The sequence below is a fragment of the Cucurbita pepo genome, chromosome LG16 (assembly GCF_002806865.2).
Source record: "Cucurbita pepo subsp. pepo cultivar mu-cu-16 chromosome LG16, ASM280686v2, whole genome shotgun sequence".
Lineage (NCBI taxonomy): Eukaryota > Viridiplantae > Streptophyta > Magnoliopsida > Cucurbitales > Cucurbitaceae > Cucurbita > Cucurbita pepo.
Window position 1 is genome coordinate 1,767,315 of NC_036653.1, and position 21,419 is coordinate 1,788,733.

At 34.9% G+C, this 21,419-nt stretch overlaps 3 protein-coding genes, 1 long non-coding RNA gene and 1 pseudogene across 4 annotated transcripts; 4 read left to right on the forward strand and 1 right to left on the reverse strand.

The window, feature by feature from the left end:
• Positions 1-684, forward strand: LOC111777735 (annotated as a pseudogene).
• A 479-nt stretch (positions 685-1,163) lies between these two features.
• Positions 1,164-5,316, reverse strand: LOC111777170 (cation/H(+) antiporter 15). Its single transcript, XM_023656636.1, has 3 exons — positions 5,045-5,316; positions 3,390-4,382; positions 1,164-2,462 (listed from the first exon to the last, which is right to left on the reverse strand). The coding sequence occupies exons 1-3, from the start codon at positions 5,261-5,263 to the stop codon at positions 1,185-1,187; spliced, it is 2,490 nt and encodes an 829-aa protein (XP_023512404.1). The 5' UTR covers positions 5,264-5,316; the 3' UTR covers positions 1,164-1,184.
• On the forward strand, positions 2,452-5,488 carry LOC111777174. Its single transcript, XR_002812352.1, has 2 exons — positions 2,452-2,575; positions 5,314-5,488. It is a non-coding gene; the product is annotated as an uncharacterized LOC111777174 (long non-coding RNA).
• Positions 5,489-7,943: 2,455 nt separating this feature from the next.
• On the forward strand, positions 7,944-9,528 carry LOC111777157 (60S ribosomal protein L10). The gene is made up of 4 exons (XM_023656622.1): positions 7,944-8,009; positions 8,122-8,623; positions 8,771-8,852; positions 9,304-9,528. Exons 1-4 carry the CDS (start codon positions 8,000-8,002, stop codon positions 9,370-9,372), a joined length of 663 nt encoding a protein of 220 aa, XP_023512390.1. The 5' UTR covers positions 7,944-7,999; the 3' UTR covers positions 9,373-9,528.
• Positions 9,529-12,249: 2,721 nt separating this feature from the next.
• On the forward strand, positions 12,250-20,839 carry LOC111777123 (MLO-like protein 13). The gene is made up of 14 exons (XM_023656580.1): positions 12,250-12,441; positions 13,501-13,558; positions 13,859-14,076; positions 14,821-14,937; positions 15,066-15,126; positions 16,646-16,707; positions 16,989-17,063; positions 17,576-17,664; positions 18,181-18,230; positions 18,325-18,365; positions 18,469-18,744; positions 18,836-18,903; positions 19,079-19,139; positions 20,565-20,839. Exons 1-14 carry the CDS (start codon positions 12,301-12,303, stop codon positions 20,634-20,636), a joined length of 1,389 nt encoding a protein of 462 aa, XP_023512348.1. The 5' UTR covers positions 12,250-12,300; the 3' UTR covers positions 20,637-20,839.
• Positions 20,840-21,419: the final 580 nt, after the last annotated feature.

The following is a 21,419-nucleotide window of genomic DNA, read 5'->3' on the forward strand; positions in this document are numbered from 1 at the left end:
GATTATCCCTGCCCGATGGGTCTACATCCATCCCTGAATGTTGTCGGGTACTGTTCACTTCCCCGCCATTCTTGTAACCGTCACCTGTAATCCGCGCAAGTGTGTCCGCACCCCCCTGAGTGGACGAGAAAGAAAGGAGATTTCTCGGAGCAACCCCCCAGGTTCCAGACCCAGGAGTCAACTTTCCCGTATGAGCATTCGGTACATGTATCAGTCCGTGGAAGAGTGAAAGGGTCACCACTACTGAGGATCTCCCCCCTAATCTTAGATAGGTCGTCTGAGGGTTCGCCGCGGTTCATTGCTGTGCTTACACACTAGGCTACCCTTCTCCGAAAGCTCCGCGGGACCACCTACCACTAGTCTTCGGCCGGAGGGGTTTATTGCACAAAAACGCCGGGACGCAGGCCCCAGAAGAGGGAAGCCCAACGAATCTCAGANTAGTTCATTGTTGTGCTTACACGCTAGGCTACCCTTCTTCGAAAGCTCCGCAGGACCACCTACCACTAGTCTTCGGCCGGAGGGGTTTATTGCACAAAAACGCCGGGACGCAGGCCCCAGAAGAGGGAAGCCCAACGAATCTCAGATGCAAAGCCCCGCACCTCATTAAGATCATATTGGCATACTCTCCCAAAAAAAACAGAGCAGACCCCATTGAAGACNTTTCATTTAGTCTTTAAAATCTAGTTTAATATTATTCTCATAATTTAATTTTAGAATTTTAAAATTAATTAAAAAAATTTAATTATAAAAACCTAGTTTATATTTTGAAAAAACCCAAAAAAAAAAAAAAACAAAATAAATAAATTCCATTTAATTTTAGAAAAACCTAATTACTATTTCATTTTTTATTCTAAAAAATTAAGCTTATTATCTATTATATATATATATATATAAACAAGCTGTTTTTTTTTTTTTTAATTTAAAAATTGATAAGGAATTCACTAATTAAATTAATTTTCATTTATTCGTCACTGCAATACAAAAAATAATTTAAAAATAATTACTAAACTAGTGAGTATTAATAAAAAAGAAAAAAATTAAATTCATAAGAAAAAAATTTAATATTTACAAAATTTAAAGTTCTAAAAATAGATGACTAGTAGTTTTTGAATGAGTTGTTTCAAAAGAATTGGAGGGGGAAAAGAATTGGAGGGGGAAAAGAATCTGATTCTGTAATGCAATGATCATGTACTGTACATATTTTGAGGTTCTGATGGAGGATGTGGCCGCAAATTCGTGGATCTCAAGCTTTGGAAGGGCTCGTTTGGATCTTCTTCGTCTCCATGATCCCCCACCATTGCTGCTCCGAACTGTTGCACTACCAAAACTGAAGTCGTCGCTGCAAAATCCGACGAAGCTAACAAATCGCCGATTGCTCCAAGCTCTGGACATTCGCTCCAGTCTGTGAGTCCCGCGGTGAGAGGCGATATGTGAGATTCTCCTCTCCCCACGATGTACAGGTCGTGAGTATCATCCATTGTTCGTATGCCTGCTACTGTCTCCTCGCCGTTGTTCGAGACTTTCTCGTTGTAAGATATTGAATCGTTATTTGAGCTTTTTGTTCTGAATTCCTTTATGAGTTCTTCGTCCAGTTTCCTCTCTCTGTCGGCGTCTGTTTCTGTAGTTGAAGCTATTGGTGTGTTATCTTCTTGGTTTGGTTCTGATGCTTCTTCTCCAGCGATGAATCGCATTACGGTTAAGCTTACTCGCGGATGTTCTGACATTCTCCATGCGTATGATAGGGCTTCTCTATCGTCTTGTCCACCGAAGAACAACATGGTTATGTTATAGTGACATTCCTTGTTCGATGCGACTCGATTCGAGCCGTTTAAGCCTCGATCCACTAGGATTCCGACGGAACAAGGGGCATTGGCTAACACATTTTGGTTTACCAATCTAAACGCTGGATTTGTGGCTTCCATTCCTCCATCCACTGTTTGTTGCTTGTGGAATGGGATGATTATGAAGGCCACACGTTTATCCTCGGCTAAATTGCAGATGTCTTCGTGCATTGTGGAGTAGGGGGAAATGGCTGTGAGCGGCTGAACTGAGATGCATTCGACGTGTTGCTCGTAGTTCTCGAATGCATTGATGATGTGATCTGATTGAGCTTGGGTTCGATTTAGGGCAGGGCGACCTGATTTTCTGGTGTTGTGGACAATGAGCATGGCAGAGGCTCGGCCTGTGAGTTCGACCAAGTGTAGAACGTAAATGCAAATTGGGGATCTTTTGGTTGGGTTTGAGGCATCAAGAAGGTTAATGATCGTTGGCACATTTCGAGGTGTGTGGATGCAAACTAATACTCTGAACTCTGAATCTGGTTTCGATGCTTGGATTGTTCGTTTCTTATACGGTAGAAACCTTCTTGTTGGCCTATAGATTATGGTAACTACAGGCGTTATTATCCCAGTCATAAAGAGGGCTACAATCACCATAACTGTGAACGTTTTATCATCCAACACCTGCATATTATGTTTACATTGATACTTTGGTGAGAATGGCATGAAAAGAGGCAAAGTTTATGACAAAGAAAAAGAAAAACAACCCAACTTCTTCTATCTGCAGAGCATTCCAGGTTAGTATGCATTCATTATTGTTGCTCATGTGTTTAATATCTAGGATAATGGGTGCGTGCGTGGTGGATAGCAAGAGAAAACTCGACCCAACTTATTAGATTTATAGGAAATTTCAGCTCACTGTACGTTGCTCGTGTTGGGAGTGACAGTATTGTTGAGGATTGTTGGAAGAGAAGTCCCACATCCGCTAATTAAGGGGTTGATCATGGGTTTATAAGAAAAGAATACATCTCCATTGGTATGAAGCCTTTTGAGGAAGCCAAAAGCAAAGCCACGAGAGCTTTTGCTCAAAGTGGACAATATCATTCCATTGTTGAGTGTCGTGATTCCTAACAAAATATCATACCATTGTGGAGGGTCGTAATTCCTAACAAAGTATTATACCATTGTGGAGGGTCGTGATTCCTAACAAAGTATCATACCATTGTGGAGGGTTGTGATTCCTAACATAATACCATATCATTATGGAGGGTCATGATTCCTAACAAAATATCACACCATTGCGGAAGGTCGTGATTCCTAACAAAATATTATACCATTGTGGAGGGTCGTGATTCCTAACAAAATATCATACCATTATGGAGGGTCGTGATTCCTAACAAAATATCATACCATTATGGAGGATCGTGATTCCTAACATAATACCATACCATTATGGAGGGTCATGATTCCTAACAAAATATCACACCATTGCGGACGATTGTGATTCCTTACAAAATATTATACCATTGTGGAGGGTCATGATTCCTAACAAACTATCATACCATTATGGAGGATCGTGATTCCTAATAAGTATGTGTTGAGAGTGTTTACCTTTTGGTCCTTTCCGACGTTGAGGATGATCATTTCAATAAGGCCTTTGGTGTTCATAAGCAAGCCTAAGGTGACACCTTCTCGATAGGACATCTGATAACAAATGGAAGCAAGGAGAGTTCCAATGATTTTTCCAGCAAAAGCAAGGAGCGTGATTGATAGAATAGCTACCCAAGAGGTTGATCCTTCTATGCGATTCACATTAGTCTTAAGCCCACTTATTGCAAAGAAGAGAGGGAGAAGAAGCCCTGAAACAAAATCCTCAAGTTTCTCAATTAAAGCAACCCCAAGTGATCCATTTGGGATAACCAACCCGAACACAAAAGCCCCAAAAACCGAGTGTGTTCCAAGGGCATCTGTAACAAACCCTGAGATCATAACCCCTGTGAGGATCAAACATATATAGAACTCACTGATACTTTCCCCTTCTGGAGTTTTTCGAATCATCCACGAGATCAAGGGTCGAACGATGAAGATACAAAACAAAACAAAGCCTGTACTTGACAATATAACCCATAAGGAAGCCATAGATGAGGTATCATTCTCGGATAAGGCTATGGCTATAGCTAAGAGAACCCAAGCACACATGTCATTGAAAAGGGCAGAGGCCATAGCCATCCTTCCAATCTCTGAGTTTATCAGTTTAAGCTCTGCAAGAATTCTAGCTAGCACTGGGAAAGCTGTCACGGAGAGTGCAATACCAAGAAACATAATGTAAGTGATGTTCAATTCCTCATCTGTTTTGTGCAACTGGAATGAAAAGGCAGCTCCTATGCTGAATGGAAGAATCATTCCTGCTACAGCTATTGCCATTGCCTTCGACCCAGTTCTACGAATCACTGACAGATCCATCTCCACACCAACCAAGAACAAAAAGTAGAGAAGCCCCACGTTGGCCATTGTTTCAAGCACCATTACACTTCTTAAAGGAAATACGGTGTTGGCAAAATCTGTACTCCTCCCTAGAACCGAAGGCCCCAAAATCACTCCGCCCTGTTACACACACAAACAAAGTTTAAAGCTGTTGAGGATTGTTAGTGGGGGAATCCTAGAATGATCATGGGTTTATAAGTACGAAATACATCTACATTGGTAATGAGTTGTTTAGGGAAGCCCAAAGCAAAGCCACGAGAGCTTATGCTCAAAGCGGACAATATCATACTATTGTGAAGATCCGTGATTCTTAACATATATCGGAGGCATGCCCTTAACTTAGCCATGTCAATAAATTCCTCAAATGTCGAACAAAGAAGTTGTGAGCCTTGAACGTGTAGTCAAAAAGTGACTCAAGTGTCGAATAAAGGGTGTACTTTGTTCGAGGGCTCGAAAGGAAGGAATCGAGCCTCAATTAAAGGGAGGCTGCTCGATGACTCCATAGGCATTCAAGGGAGGTTTTATGGTATACTTTGTTCGAGGAGAGGATTGTTGGTGGAGAGTCCCATATTAGCTAATTAAGAGGATGATCATGGGTTTATAAGTAAGAAATACATCTACAATGGTATGAAGCCTTTAGGGGAAATCCAAAGCAAAGCCACGAGAGTTTATGCTCAAAGTAGACAATATCATACCGTTGTGGAGATCCGTGATTCCTAACAGTTAGCGCAAGCCGTGAAAATAAAATGACAAGTACTTTAGATAAGAGATCTTAAACTCACCAAAATTTCAGAGATGACTCGAGGTTGACGTAAGGGTTTTAAGAGAAAAACCAAAGTGCGAGTCATCACAACCACCATTGTTAACTGTAAGATGAAGAGAGGGAGAGAATAATCAAGAGGGTTATCGCCTTGCCACACCCCATTTGTTGTGATCATGCTAGGCGCATAGCAAACGATTGTATCATCTGTGCTATTCGCTATCGAAGCCTGCTCATCCATGTCTTCTTCTCTTTTGCTAATCACCTCTCTTACAAACCCACCATTAACAGGTTCTCTTGATGAAACTTGTGGAAGCTATGCGAGGAAGAACGTGAAACTTTTGAAAGAAAAATGAACCAATGAACTGTAAATGCTTAGAGCTTCATTGGTTTGCTGTCTCTGTTACCAGCGAGGACCCAGCTTATCTGAATGGGTAAGGAGAAAACAGAAGGAGAAATATCGAAATAATACTTGTTTTGAGAAGGTTGGTGATCTGTGGTCAATGATGGATTGACTATTTTCGTACCCCATATTCTTGGTGTGTTGAAAAAATAGGCCCTTTTTAGCAGTGCACATTATTAACCCATCGTTAGGGAATGGTGAGAGTTTTTTTTTTTTTTTTTTTTTTTTTTTTTTTTTTTTTTTTTTTTTTTTTTTTTTNCGATTAATTATTAATTATAATTATAATTAATGTTCAATGTAAAAAAAAATTATTTATTTTAATTTTATTTGATTATATAATTTCTATAATAGTATATTAAATAATACTAATTTTGATTTATATGAGTTTATTTATTTATTTATTTATTTTGTCTCGAGAAAAAATAAATACAATGTCATGAAAGTTGCATGTGCATGTATTTTTTACTCAAACAGCGGGATCACTTATTAGGTATTTGTATAATACTCAACACTTTCTAAAATATTTTATTTTTAAGTAATACAAGATCATCCTAGATGATCGACGATGATTGCTATACCGGCTAGGCTAGTCAGGTTCGAGTTAGTTTCGACATAGTTTTTCGTACTTTAGTTTTAAAGATCTTCTTTTATGCCAAATAAAAGCTTTAAAAATACTCAAGTCACGTGCTAACTTTATATTTCAAGTAAAGGCAAGATACCTTGCACGGTTAACAGCGACATCACATTAAAGACCATGAAATTTGCATAGGTTACATTTATTTTTCGTAGACTTTAGGTTAGTGTAGGTCATTCTTCTTTCAATATTTTATTTTAATTTACTTTAAATATTTCCTTTATTGTACTTTAAGACTCTATTTTAAATATATAAGTGCACGACAGTGTTTTATGAAATTATTTTAAATGAATTTTTCGTATAAAAGGATTATATCTTGTACATGGTAGCGTCTCTAGTTCCCTTTGGAAATTAGGGTCGTTACATGTTATGACATGCTATGAGATACTTGAGATAGAAGATTTACGATGCACAACCCATAAGCTATGATTCAGGCGTGCTTTGGAATAAGCGATCTGTTACCGAGCCGTATTATTGGGAATAACAAAAGCATCTCTAAATACTCAAAGTTTCATATCGGAAGCAAGTTTTCAAGAAACTGCTCGAGTTTTAGCAAAAGCCGCCCTCCAAAGTCGTTTCGATTGGTTGGTACCGGAGGAATGATATCCGTTGGTACCGGAGTCAGAGAATTAGCGCACCGTTCGAGGCAACATAATAATATTCATTTAGAAACCCCTCAAAAAAAAATTCGAAGGGAAAATGAGAGATATTTTGTTTCACCAAAAAGAATTATTTTTTACGGTTAGTTGTGTCATACAAATCATTTAAAGGTGAAAACTACATGAACCTCATGCATTTTGTGTGTACATATACATCGGGTTACTTCTGCATTTATGATAATGCGTACGGACGTGTACAATATGATGATGATCATGCTTCACATGACACTATCTAGACTAGCTCGACTATGATGGGTCTAGGGGGTGCGAACCACCTGGGGATCCATGCTCGTACATGTGGGTCGTGTGTAGAAAAGTATTACACATCCAATTTTGTCCGGACTGGAGGCCACCCCTACGATGATTTTAACGATTGGTCTCTAGATGATGTGTTGTATGTGTTTGCATTTCTTGACCTCAATAGTGAAGTCACTTGCTCAGTATTTTTTAAAATACTCAAGCCGTGTGGTACTTTTATTTCAGGTAAAAGTAAGGTACCCCTATACGACTGACAACAACATCGTAAGTAAAGACCATGACACGTGCATTGGATAATAGTATTTCATTTTCTTACACTTACAATAGTATAGGGTGTTTTTACCTTTAATGTTTTAGTTGTTTTTATTTATTATTTCTTTATATTATTTTAAAGATGCTTTAACACGTAAGTCCATGACCGTGTTTTAAGATGAAGTTTTAAATGTTTATTCCACATAAAGAGTCTAGGTTATGACGACGATAGCGACTTCAGGTTAATAGAAATCTAGGGTCGTTACAAGAGCGGTACCTCTCCCAATAAAATAACGTTCAGGGACAAACGAAGACGGAAGCTAGTGGACATGTGATACCCGAGTAAAGGAGGGGTACATGAATGAACCGATACCACATTCAAATGAGAGCGAACTTAGGATAAGATAACTAAGAAAAGCTTAAAGGAAATGAAAGTTAGGGACGAACCAAGGTGGGAGCTGATGGGAATGTGACACCAAAATAAAAGAGGGGTACATGAATGAACCCGAGACACATCTGAATCAGAGCTATCTTGAGGATAGAATGACTAAGAAAGACTTACAATAATGACGGAGACTATTCATTTTATTTTTAAATATATTTTCACATTAATAATTAAAATTGATTTGTAGTTGGGCTTTTTCCCGGCCCGTAATAGTGGGCCTGGGCCTTTACAAAGTTCGGGTTCCTTATAAGTATCTAAAACCCTAATTTACAACCTACCAGATCGAAGTTCAGTTGCAGCAGCAGAGGGACGGGGGAACCAGCGCCATGGGGAGAAGTATTTTTCTTTCTTCTTCGTATAATGTCTTCATAGTATCTTGTGTGATTGCTTTTCATTGTTTTTGTTTTTGTATTTGATTTTGATTTTGATTTTGATTTTGATTTTGTAGGACCTGCTAGATGTTACCGCCAAATTAAGAACAAACCCTATCCCAAATCGCGATTTTGTCGCGGTGTCCCCGATCCCAAGATCAGGATATATGATGTTGGAATGAAGAAGAAGGGTGTTGATGAATTCCCATTCTGTGTGCACCTTGTGAGTTGGGAGAAAGAAAATGTGTCCAGTGAGGCTTTGGAAGCAGCTCGTATTGCATGTAATAAGTACATGTCGAAATTTGCTGGGAAGGATGCGTTCCATTTGAGGGTCAGAGTGCACCCCTTCCATGTTCTTCGAATTAACAAGATGCTTTCGTGTGCTGGGGCTGATAGGCTCCAAACTGGCATGAGAGGTGCTTTTGGTAAGCCACAAGGAACTTGTGCAAGAGTTGCCATCGGTCAGGTTCTTCTTTCGGTTCGATGCAAGGACAACAACAGCCAACATGCTCAGGAGGCCCTCCGCCGTGCTAAGTTCAAGTTCCCTGGTCGTCAGAAGATCATTGTTAGCAGGAAGTGGTATGCCCCTTGACTAGGATGTGTATTAAGTTTCGTGTGTAGTGTGTGCACTTTTCATATTCTTAGTTCTTTGACTGGGATCTGAGGAAACCTTTTTTTAGGGCCTAATTTGATTTAATGATGATTGTTCAACATTTTCTTTCTCAGGGGATTCACTAAATTCAGCCGAGCTGATTATCTTAAGTTCAAGTCAGAGAACAAGATCATGCCAGATGGTGTTAATGCAAAGGTATCTGATATTGCGGATAACCGTATACTTTTTCATCGCTGTTCTAATTGTTGGGAGTGCCTTGATCTTTTTTGTTTATAAGCACAATAGGGGAATGAATCTAATCGTGGATAGTGGAGGCTACTGTCTCTTCCACTTAAAAGGAATTGCAGTGCATTAAACTAAAAAAATTACAAAGCATTTGATACAATGTCTAGTTGAAACTAAAGAAGCATAGGGCACGACTTTAAGGCAAACAGCATGGTGATTACCTTAGAATTCTTTGAATGGGGCTTCCTTCTTAGCATGTAGGATCATATTTTCAAGTGTGTTCTAATATGTCTTGGTTGTTTATCACTTATAAGCCACAACCTCAGGATCGATATGTTTATATATTTCTGTAGTTTGTTTGGATTTGCATAGTTCTTACTTGTTATTTGTTAACTCATGATGTGGAAATTGGACTGTGCAGCTTCTTGGATGCCATGGACCCCTCGCTAACCGTCAGCCCGGAAGAGCTTTTCTATCCGAAGCTGCCTAAGTTAAGCTAGTTAATTTTCCGTTTTTAAATTTATATGGAATTAGTGTCAACATTTTTACCATTGTCTCTGTTTGAACTTTGTGAAATCAGCGATTTCCTATTTGCTGTGGCTTATTACTTTTTGAAATTTGAATGGAACTTTGTTTCTTTTGACCATATTAGCTCGTTATGCCTACAGTTTTGATTTAATACCAAGTTGCTTAACTGGGAAACTAGCCCATTTGCAAAGACTTTTTTTTCTTCTCTTGTGCAAAATCTGGGGCAGATTGGTTTCCTTTCTCTATACTCTTATTTGTTAGGTATGTTCCACTTCTCTTCTCATTTCAGTTTCAATTTCCACTGTCAGAGCATTTTTGAAACGCAACTCCTAACTAGAGATGTATTTAGATATCCGTTTCCTGTTCATGAAATGGTTAGTTCCAACTTTTGATCAAAATGAGGAGTCTTTCAGAACATAGAGTTCGGTGTCAAGTCCCAATGTTTATGCTGTTACTTTCTTTATGATTGGAGCTAGATACCTTTCCTGCTTGTTTCTCTTTCTTGCAAGTTCTTCTACCACTTGATTGATTCTTTTCTCCTTTCCTTTTGAGAATCTTGTTCATGTGGGTGCTTGTGATTTTCCCATCCATCTTTTGATTCTATTTCGTGTTCGTGCCCACTGTAGCCTTCAAAAACCATTCTGGGGACTTTTCCATTTTGATTTTCGCTCGGCATGGGTGGAGCCAATTAGTTTTTGGATGAAAAGTAACTATTCTATGTTCAATATTGCCCAGGAAAAGCATCATCTCTTAAAGACAGTATACAAAAAGGCTATTTTGTATTGAAGATGGTGTTATGAAAAACCATTATAGGTTAAAAATAGATTTATCAATACCAACATATTTTCAAGGTAATGGATAGATGCTTTATCTTCATACTCTTTTATAGTATTCGCTATTAGCTATACAATAAACAAGGGCTGTTAGAATTCGCACAAAAATGCTATAGAAGTAGATGATTATGGTAGCCATTTAAACTCCGTAGTCAAAACTTTTAAAGAGTGTCTTCAACCTAGGTGTTTTCTTAGAAGCTAACGTATTATTGTTGGTTGTTTTTGGCATGTTACGCATTATCGTTAGTTTCACGATTTTAAAAAAATGCGTCTATTAGGTAGTAGAGAGTACGTTTTGTTCCTCTTTCTAATCTGTGGGGTCCTCTCTCTAATTGATGTATGTTAGTAGATATTATTCACTTTGGCTTATTACGTATTGTCGCCCTCCTAATTGTAAAACACCTCTACTAGTAAGAGGTTTGCACATGCTTGTAACAATTGCTTCGTTTCTTCCTCCAATTGATGTCGGGTTCTGATACCATTTATAAAATTCAAGCTCACTTCTAATAAATATCGTCTCCTCTTTTCAAGTTCTAACTCTTCATAATCCTTATAATCTATTTAGTACTTTTATGATATAAAGGGCTGGTATGTAGTACTTTTGTGATTCAAAAGGCCGGTATGTAGTATTTTTGTGATTCAAAGGGCCCGTATTTAATACTTTTGTGATTCAAAGAGCCAGTATTGAGGTTAGTCATCTACCCTCTGAAAGTATTATAGACACTCTGGTAGCAAGGTTTGGGAATAACAAAGACATAAAGGGGAGTCGGTGTTAATGGATTTATCCACCCTAAGACTCATCCTCCCCTCGTTCGTTGACTAGACATCCTCAGTATCCCCCTCATTCTCATTCTAATAGAAAGACCGAGAATGACCAGAGGTGCAAGGACGTTACTCTATATACTTTTTTAATCGAAGGCATACATTGAATTGGAACCGTTTTATCTTAAAATATTTCAAAATTTAATATAATTAAGTTAAAAATAAAATATTTTTCTTTGTATAACTAAATTTAAAATTTAAAACACTTTTAAAAGTGCGGAATATTATTTTAAAGAAACATTTTTATTTAAAGGGAATATTCTCCACGCCACTCTCCAACTTTTACTCAAAGTATATATTATTATAAAAAAGAGATTAATTAATTAATTATTATTATTTTTTTTAAAGTAACTTTTTGGTATTGAAGTAATGGCAAACTAAACTTCTTCGTTTGAGCCAAAGACCTCTTAACCTTGGGAAATCACTACCGGTCGGGTTAAATTTTACCCAATAATCATATTTATCATCGATCGAGATGTACACAACCGAGTTAGATTTAGATTAAGAAACCCTTTTGAACAAACTATCATATTTATCATCGATGATGTACACAACCGAGTTAGATTTAGATTAAGAAACCCTTTTGAACAAACTAACGGGAGCCACCTGAATTATAATTTTTCATTATTTTAAAAAATTATATTTATTCATAATATATGTTATATTAATAACTTAAATTTCATAAAACTCAAATATTAATAACTTATATTTATTTTTGGTCGGGTTGACCCGTTAAAAAAATGTCAACCTATCAACCTACTCAAAATTTTCAATTTTCCAAAAATTCAACAAAGTACAAACCAAAAAAAAAAAAAAAAAAAAAAAAAAAAAAAAAAAAAAAAAAAAAAANGTTTGTTGTGTGGTTTAGGTAACCCAGATTGGCCAGTCATATGAATACTCTTAATTCTCGTAGTTTATTCACAAAATATCTTCAAACGTTATAGCTAGCAGGTTTCAATCCTACTTCTAAACTTCAAAAGTTAATTTCAATCGATTTTACAGCTTAGACGTCACCCGTGTTCCCCTCAAAAAAAAAAAAAAAAAAAAAAAAAAAANATAAAATAAAGAGTAGAATACAAACGTATGCTTTATTCTTTTCCCTATGCTGCTGCTACCAACTTATTCCTTGCTTCTCCCCTAATGGAATTGGTACACAAATATAGCAACCTTAAGAATCCATATTCATCTAACAAACGATAAGAACAAGAACGAAGAACAAGAAGTATTCTTGAACGATGAATCATGCAACGGGGATCGTGCATGAACCTCCAAATGCCAAGTTTGAGTTCACTCCAACATGGATCGTCGCCGTTGTTTCCTCCATTATCGTTATCATTTCCTTCTCTCTTGAACGTGGCCTTCATCATCTTGGACAGGTTCGGGTTTCGTTTCATTTTAGTTCATATACTTTCAATAGCTTCTAAAACGAGCATTTTCATGTTAATTTTCAATCAAATAATACTAAATTCTACGTAAGTAAACACGTCCTGTGAATATGTCTTCAGACATATATTTTCATTTTGTTGTCGAATATGTCATTCTCACTAGTCATTTAGAAAAAAAAAAGTCGAAATTTAGAGCTAAAAACAAAAACCGTTTAGACCCCATGTGACCCATCAACACCGTCAACCCTAAACTTTCACAATTGAATCAGTTTAGACCATGTGTGGCCCGTCAACACTGTCAACCCTAAACCTTTATAATTGTATCAGTTTAGACCCCATGTGGCCCGTCAATACTGTCAACCCTAAACTTTCACAATTGAATCAGTTTAGACTATGTGTGGCCCGTCAAAACTGTCAACCCTAAACCTTTACAATTGTATCAGTTTAGACCTCGTGTGGCCCGTCAATATTGTCAACCCTAAACTTTCACAATTGAATCAGTTTAGACCACGTGTGGCCTGTTAACACTGTCAACCCTAAATTTTCACAATTGAATCAATTTAGACCTCGTGTGGCCCGTCAACACTATCAACCTTAAACTTTCACAATTAAATCATTTAGACCCGTTATTAAAATTTCATTTAAAATCGTTAATGTATTACTTTCGCACACATGTGTATACTATAGCTACTGAGTATAATAAATCTATATAATTTCAACATATTCACGAGTCTTTTGAAGTTAATTTTTATCATCTTTCGTTAAATAATAATAATAATATTCACCGGGAAATTTTAAATGGTTATTATTATTATTATTATTATTATTATTATTATTATTATTATTATTATTATTATTATTATGGGTTTTAAAAATAGGACTCGTTTATGAATGTTCATAATAAATTTTTTTAAAAAATATAAATATAGAGATATTAAAATTGATAAATTAGATTATTAATGTATAATAAAAATAATATTTAAATATTTTTTTTATCATATTTATTTTTTAAATATTAATTAATTAATTTTTTTTTCTTTGATTGGTCAGTGGTTGAAACATAAAAAGCAGGATCAACTGAATCACGCCGTGCTGAAATTAAAGGAAGGTTCTTCCTCAAATTTATTTATTTTTTTTTTTTGAATTTTTCTTTTAAATTAAAAAAAAAATGTTAAAAATAATTTTTTAATTTTGAATCGAAGAACGTCTGATATCAATCGCTCTTATTAACATACTTAATATCTTCTTATATAGTCTAACCAACGTGAGACGGTCCTAGCATTCCGAGCACTTACTCGACCCAAATTAGCTTTACTTCTACAAAGCTCGAAAAAAACGACGTTTTTTAAATTCAAATAATAAAGCTTATAACTTTATCATTAATTTTGAGGTTTTTTTTTTNGGACAGAGTTGATGATTTTAGGGTTCATCTCCCTATTATTGAATGTGTTTCAAGGGGCAATTGGACAGTTCTGTATGCCTAGAGATTTTGCATACCATATGCTTCCATGCAAGAGAACTGTATCTGTTGTTCATCATTTCTCATCTCCTACGTCCCTCGACGGTTATAATACTCACCGTCATCTCCTATCGACCAATACTAATTTTCAACATTGCTTACGAAAAGTAAGGGCTCGGTTTGTAGCATTCTTCTCGTTTCTCATATCTATTCTTAATATTATTTCGATTCTTCCATCTGATAGCATTCTCGTTCTTGGTTTTTGTTTTTAATATTGTTTTTGATTCTTCTGTTTGATAGCATTTGCGTTCTTCGTTTCTGTTTTTAATACTATATCGATTCTTCTGTTTGATATGATTCTCGTTTCTCATTTCGGTTTTTAGTATTATTTCGATTCTTCCATTTGATAGCATTATCGTTGTTCTTTTTTGTTCTTAATATTATTTCGATTCTTTTGTTTGATAAGACTCTTGTTTCTCGTTTCAGTTTTTAGCATTATTTCGATTATTCCATATGATACTATTCTCGTTCTTTGCTTATGTTCTTAAATGTCATTTCGATTCTTGTATTTGATAGCATTCTCGTTCCTCGTTTCTGTTTTTAATATTATTTCGATTTTACCATTTAATATTGTTCTTCGTTTCTGTTCTTAATACTATTTCGATTCTTTTGTTTGATAGAATTCTCGTTTCTCGTTAACTTTTTAGTATTATTTGATTCTTCCATTTGATAGCATTCTCGTTCTTCGTTTTTGTTTGTAATATTATTTAAATTCTTCCATTTGATATCATTCTCGTTCTTTATTTCTATTCTTAATATTATTTTGATTCTTCCATTTGATAGCATTCTCGTTCTTCGTTTCTGTTCTTAATACGATTTCGATTCTTCTATATGAAAATGTTTATGAACAGGGAAAGGTTCCTCTATTGTCTTTGGAAGCTTTGCATCAACTCCATATATTCATATTTGTGTTGGCTGTTGTTCATGTCGTCTTTTGTGCTATAACCATGCTTCTAGCTGCTGCAAAGGTAATCTCTCTCACTCGAGATCAAACGAAAATTTATTGAACGTCACCGTTAACGTACTCGTAATCGAAATGGATATTTTGAAAATATATTGAGAAACGAATAAAAATTTCTTTTCTCAATTCGTTTAGATACAACAATGGAAAAGATGGGAAGATTCTATTCATCGAGGACTTGTACATTCTCAAAATGGTAAATTATTCTAGTTAAAAATATCATATTAGTTTCTATATTTATTCTATTTTAATCTTAATACGAATTTTGACCGTTTAGTCAAACACGTATATACATACATACATACGTACGTACACTTTGGAGCTATGGTGGCTTGGTGTGCACCTCGCTCAAGATAGAGATAATAAAACCCTCGTGAAATAATAGTGAAACCCGAGTTTATGAGGTGAAGGAGAGTCAATTCATTGAATCAAAACCCTATTCTTTACCTCGTTCAAGAATAGAGATAGTGAAACTCTCGTGAAAGAATAGTGAAACTCGAGTTTACAAGGTGAACGAGAGTTAATTCATTAAATCAAAACCTTATTTACTTGTCTCGTTCAAGAATAGAGATAGTGAAACTCTCGTGAAAGAATAGTAAACCTCGAGTTTACGAGGTGAAAGAGAGTTAATTCATTAAATCAAAACCCTATTTACTTACGTCGTTCAAGAATAAAGATAGTGAAACCCTGGTGAAAGAATAGTGAAACCCGGGTTTACGAGGAGAAGGAGAGTCGATTCATTAAATCAAAACTCTATTTATTTACCTCATTTAAGAATTGAGATAGTGAAACCCTCGTGAAAGAATAGTGAAACTCAAGTTTACGAGGTAAAGGAGAGTCAATTCATTAAATCAAAATTCTATTTACTTGCCTCGTTCAAGAATAGAGATAATGAAACCCTGGTGAAAGAATAGTGAAACTCGGGTTTACGAGGTGAAGGAGAGTCAATTCATTGAATCAAAACCCTATTTATTTACCTCATTCAAGAATAGAGATAGTGCAACTCAGGTTTACGAGGTGAAGGAGAGTCAAATCATGAAATCAAACCCCTATTTACTTGCCTCGTTCGAGGATAGAGATAGTGAAACCCTGATGAAGGAATAGTAAAACCCGGGTTTATGAGGTGAAGGAGAGTCGATTCATTAAATCAAAACTCTATTTATTACCTCGTTCAAGAATAGAGACAGGGAAACCCTCGTGAAATAATAGTGAAATCCAAGTTTACGAGGTAGAGGAGAGTCAATTCATTAAACAAAACCCTATTTACTTTCCTCGTTCAAGAATAGAGATAGTGAAACCCTCGTGAAAGAATAGTGAAACTCAAGTTTTCGAGGTCAATGAGAGTCAATTCATTAAATCAAAACCCTATTTACTTGCCTCGTTCAAGAATAGAGATAGTGAAACTCTGATAAAAGAATAGTGAAACCCGGGTTTATGAGGTGAATGAGAGTCGATTCATCAAATCAAAACTCTATTCATTACCTCGTTCAACAATAGAGATAGGGAAAACCTCGTGAAAGAATGGTGAAACCCAAGTTTACGAGGTGAAGGAGAGTCAATTCATTAAATCAAAACCCTATTTACTTACGTCGTTCAAGAATAGAGATAGCTAAACCCTTTTTTTTTTTTTTTAAAAGTAATTTACGATTATAATTTCTACAATTATTTGTACTAAAAATCAGCTAAACTTTTTAATTTCATCGTTGCTGGTAAAGATAACGAGTTTAAAGAACGTGCCGAGGGATATTGGCTAAATGCTGCGGTCATAGCTTGGATGGTAATTAATTATTTTATTATTTTTAATTTCGAAATTATTTTTATTTTTATTTTTTAAATTTCTAACAAAGATTTAATTTTTAAAGAAATATTTGATTTTATATTATTTTTTTCACATGGTTTCTTTAATATTTTCTTAATTACATGTATGTTTAAATGTTTTTAAATTTAATAGAGAAAAATTAAATAAAATAAATTAAAAATATCAAAAGTAATTTATTTTTTAAATATAAAATAATTATGACGTAAGCCTAAATATTTATAAAAAAAATTATATTTTAGGTGGCATTTGTGAAGCAGTTTCATGGATCGATCACAAAGTCGGATTACATTTTTCTTCGACGAGGCTTTATTAAGGTTATATATAATTTCCATATTTATTTACGGAAATAATTTAATTTATGTATCGTTAGCAGATATTATTAGCTTTGGTTCGTTATGTATCGTTGTCAGTCTCACGGTTTTAAAACGTGTCTATTATCGGAGGTTTTCACACCCTTATAAAGAATGTTTCGGTTACCTCTCTAACCGACGTGAGATCTTACGTTTAGGGTTTAATTTAATCGATATAACTTGAAAATTTTAGGGTTTTCTTTTTTTTTTTGCGCTCGTTCTTAGTAATTTTAATTTAAGGGAGAAAATATCATTTTGGTCCCTGTGTTACGTGTTTAGTTTCCATTAGGTCCCTAGGATTTAAAAATATTACATTTTTACCCTTGAGACTTTTCGAATTTAGTCCTAATCTTTCAAATTTGTGTCTTTAGGTCCGTAAAAAAATCATCTCTTAGACTAAATAGAATTTTTTGAATTTTCGAGATTTAATTTTATATCTAATAGTTTGTGTGATTTGAACGTGTTTTATGGTACAGAAACATTGTCCCGGGGAACCAAACTTTAATTTCTACGACCATATTACAAAGACGTATCAACATGATTTCAAGAAAGTTGTAGGCATAAGGTGAGACCCTTTTGATTTAGCATATATAATTTTCACGTTTATTAAAAAAAAAATATTTAAATTCGGTAAAAATACCCTTTTGTTCTTAGGTATCTATGTTTCAAAATGTTACGGTCGGTTTTTATTCTTGAATTTTTAGTTTAATTTTCATATAGTCCATAAATTTTAAAATATTACATTTTTACCCCTTAAATTTAGAGTTTCATTCTCATTTAATCGTTCAATTTCAAAATTTACATTTTTACCCTTGATTTTTTACTAAATACCCACGTTCTAATCTCAGTATTGATGTTTAATTTAAAAGAATTAAATTTGTTTTCGCAAATTTTTTCATTACTATTAAAATTAATTAAAAGAATTTACCTCGTAATTATCTTAAATTATTTATCTAAAAGTGTAAAATATTAAAATTGTGAGACAAAATAAAAATTATTATTATTATTATTATTATTTTTGTAATTTAAAAAATTGAGTTTTTTCCCTAAATTATTGAAATATAAATTAAATATTTTGTAGTTGGTATCTTTGGGCCTTTGTAGTGCTCTTCTTGCTGCTTAATCTTGAAGGTAAATATCATTATTTACCCTTTCAATTATTCACCAATCACTTATCTGCAAATTATTTTACTGTTTTTGTTTTTTTTTTTACTTTCAATTGTAGGATGGCACACTTACTTTTGGTTGGCTTTTCTACCCCTCATTGTAAGTTCTTCGAACCGGGCGAAAATTCTTAGTTTAGATGAAAAATGAGAGAGGGAGTGGATGTTGCCGTCAATGTTAACGTAATGACCTTGATATGATTCAGATGCTACTTCTAGTAGGGGCAAAGTTGGAATACATAATTACCCGAATGGCTCAAGAACTAAACTCGAGGAGAATCGATGACAGAGAAGCACAACAAAAACATGACATCCATAGATTTCAAAGACGACAGAACGAGATCAAGAAACAGGGTAGCCACCATGAAGTGAATCCCTCGGATGATCATTTTTGGTTTGCTCGTCCTTCTCTTGTTCTCATCTTGATTCACTTCATTCTCTTTCAAAACTCTTTCGAGATTGCCTTCTTCTTTTGGATTTGGGTAAGATTATTTCTTTTTAACAGCCACCGTATGACGTTTCTTTAGATAAAAAAGTTACTAAAATTTGACATTTGGTTGAAAATATTGGCAGACAACTTATGGGTTTAAGTCTTGCATTATGGAGAGACCGGCTTTTATCATCACCAGACTTGTCCTCGGGTAATACTATTAACCTTCATTGTTTTTTACCTTTTCTTTTTACCAAAAGTAATTTTTATTAACTATGTTCGTGTTTAGCTGTTTAAAATAAATTTCGTCAAATAATAAGAAAATTGTTATTATTATTATTTTCGTAAGTATGCCGATTAACGTTTGCTCAAATTCTTCCTCTCAGTGGAATTGTCCAAGTTCTTTGCAGTTATAGCACATTGCCTTTGTACTCTTTAGTCACTCAGGTTCGTTATTTTCGTTCTTCAATTGTTCGTTTAAGAGCTCGTTTGATAGCGTTTTCAGTTATTGTTTTTTATTTCTCGTTTTTTTAATAGAGAAAAACAAAATAAACTTTTTTTAAGTATGAACACGAAAATCGAAATGAACAAAACTAACGAAAAATTATATGAACGGAGATGAACGAAAATGGATTATTTCTCGANTTATTGAAATATAAATTAAATATTTTGTAGTTGGTATCTTTGGGCCTTTGTAGTGCTCTTCTTGCTGCTTAATCTTGAAGGTAAATATCATTATTTACCCTTTCAATTATTCACCAATCACTTATCTGCAAATTATTTTACTGTTTTTGTTTTTTTTTTTACTTTCAATTGTAGGATGGCACACTTACTTTTGGTTGGCTTTTCTACCCCTCATTGTAAGTTCTTCGAACCGGGCGAAAATTCTTAGTTTAGATGAAAAATGAGAGAGGGAGTGGATGTTGCCGTCAATGTTAACGTAATGACCTTGATATGATTCAGATGCTACTTCTAGTAGGGGCAAAGTTGGAATACATAATTACCCGAATGGCTCAAGAACTAAACTCGAGGAGAATCGATGACAGAGAAGCACAACAAAAACATGACATCCATAGATTTCAAAGACGACAGAACGAGATCAAGAAACAGGGTAGCCACCATGAAGTGAATCCCTCGGATGATCATTTTTGGTTTGCTCGTCCTTCTCTTGTTCTCATCTTGATTCACTTCATTCTCTTTCAAAACTCTTTCGAGATTGCCTTCTTCTTTTGGATTTGGGTAAGATTATTTCTTTTTAACAGCCACCGTATGACGTTTCTTTAGATAAAAAAGTTACTAAAATTTGACATTTGGTTGAAAATATTGGCAGACAACTTATGGGTTTAAGTCTTGCATTATGGAGAGACCGGCTTTTATCATCACCAGACTTGTCCTCGGGTAATACTATTAACCTTCATTGTTTTTTACCTTTTCTTTTTACCAAAAGTAATTTTTATTAACTATGTTCGTGTTTAGCTGTTTAAAATAAATTTCGTCAAATAATAAGAAAATTGTTATTATTATTATTTTCGTAAGTATGCCGATTAACGTTTGCTCAAATTCTTCCTCTCAGTGGAATTGTCCAAGTTCTTTGCAGTTATAGCACATTGCCTTTGTACTCTTTAGTCACTCAGGTTCGTTATTTTCGTTCTTCAATTGTTCGTTTAAGAGCTCGTTTGATAGCGTTTTCAGTTATTGTTTTTTATTTCTCGTTTTTTTAATAGAGAAAAACAAAATAAACTTTTTTTAAGTATGAACACGAAAATCGAAATGAACAAAACTAACGAAAAATTATATGAACGGAGATGAACGAAAATGGATTATTTCTCGAATTTGCTTATTTTTGGTGTTATTTTTCTCATAAACTTGAAGATGGGAAGCGAATATAAGAAGCCAAAGGAGGAAGGTGAAGTGTCAGAGGCTGAAGAACAAAGAGCAACATAGAAGCAGCTGACAAATCCTCCATTTTCTCACAAATTCTTTCAAAATTCTCAATTGATTTGTATATATGAAGTGTTTAAAGATAAAAATTCACAATCGGTAACGAATTCTTCGTTACAGATCTTCACGAACATTGTAGAGGTATAAATTTGGTTGAACGATGTCAATATCATTGTGTTTGAAGTGAATTTTTCGAGCGTTTAGAATTTGCTTTTGTTCTTGAAATATCATTCCAAATAGGTGCCGCTTCTTTGATTCTTCGATTCTGACTTCCATCTCGAAAGGAATTACCGTCAGTATTATATTTCTGTAAAGTGTTCAAAATAATGTAATGGACCAAAGATCTATAAATCCGTGGATGTAACTGTTGAGAATTGTTGAAGTTCCACATTGACTAATTAAGGGAAAGATCGTGTGTATATGAGTAAGAGACGCTATTTCCATTAGTACGAGGCCTTTTTTCCGGTTGATTCAGCTAATCTCAGACAATTGGAAGCTTTCAAAGTAATATTTAATCTCACGTTGAGCACTAATCTCTCAAAATCATCTCGAGACGATCCTTGACCACACTCCATTGATCCAAATTTCTAAAATAACTCAGCTCTATTTGGTAACAAAGTCGAGCTCGAATGTGGGCTGGTAAGTGTCCTTTTACCTAACCATTGTCGGGCGGTCGCCGGCGTTTCACTAGTGAGTGTCTATTATTTTCATGAAGCGTTATAATGGGTGAGACTTGGTTCCATTAACTGAGTGTCAATCTTCATCAGTTGAGGTAAGATATTCTAG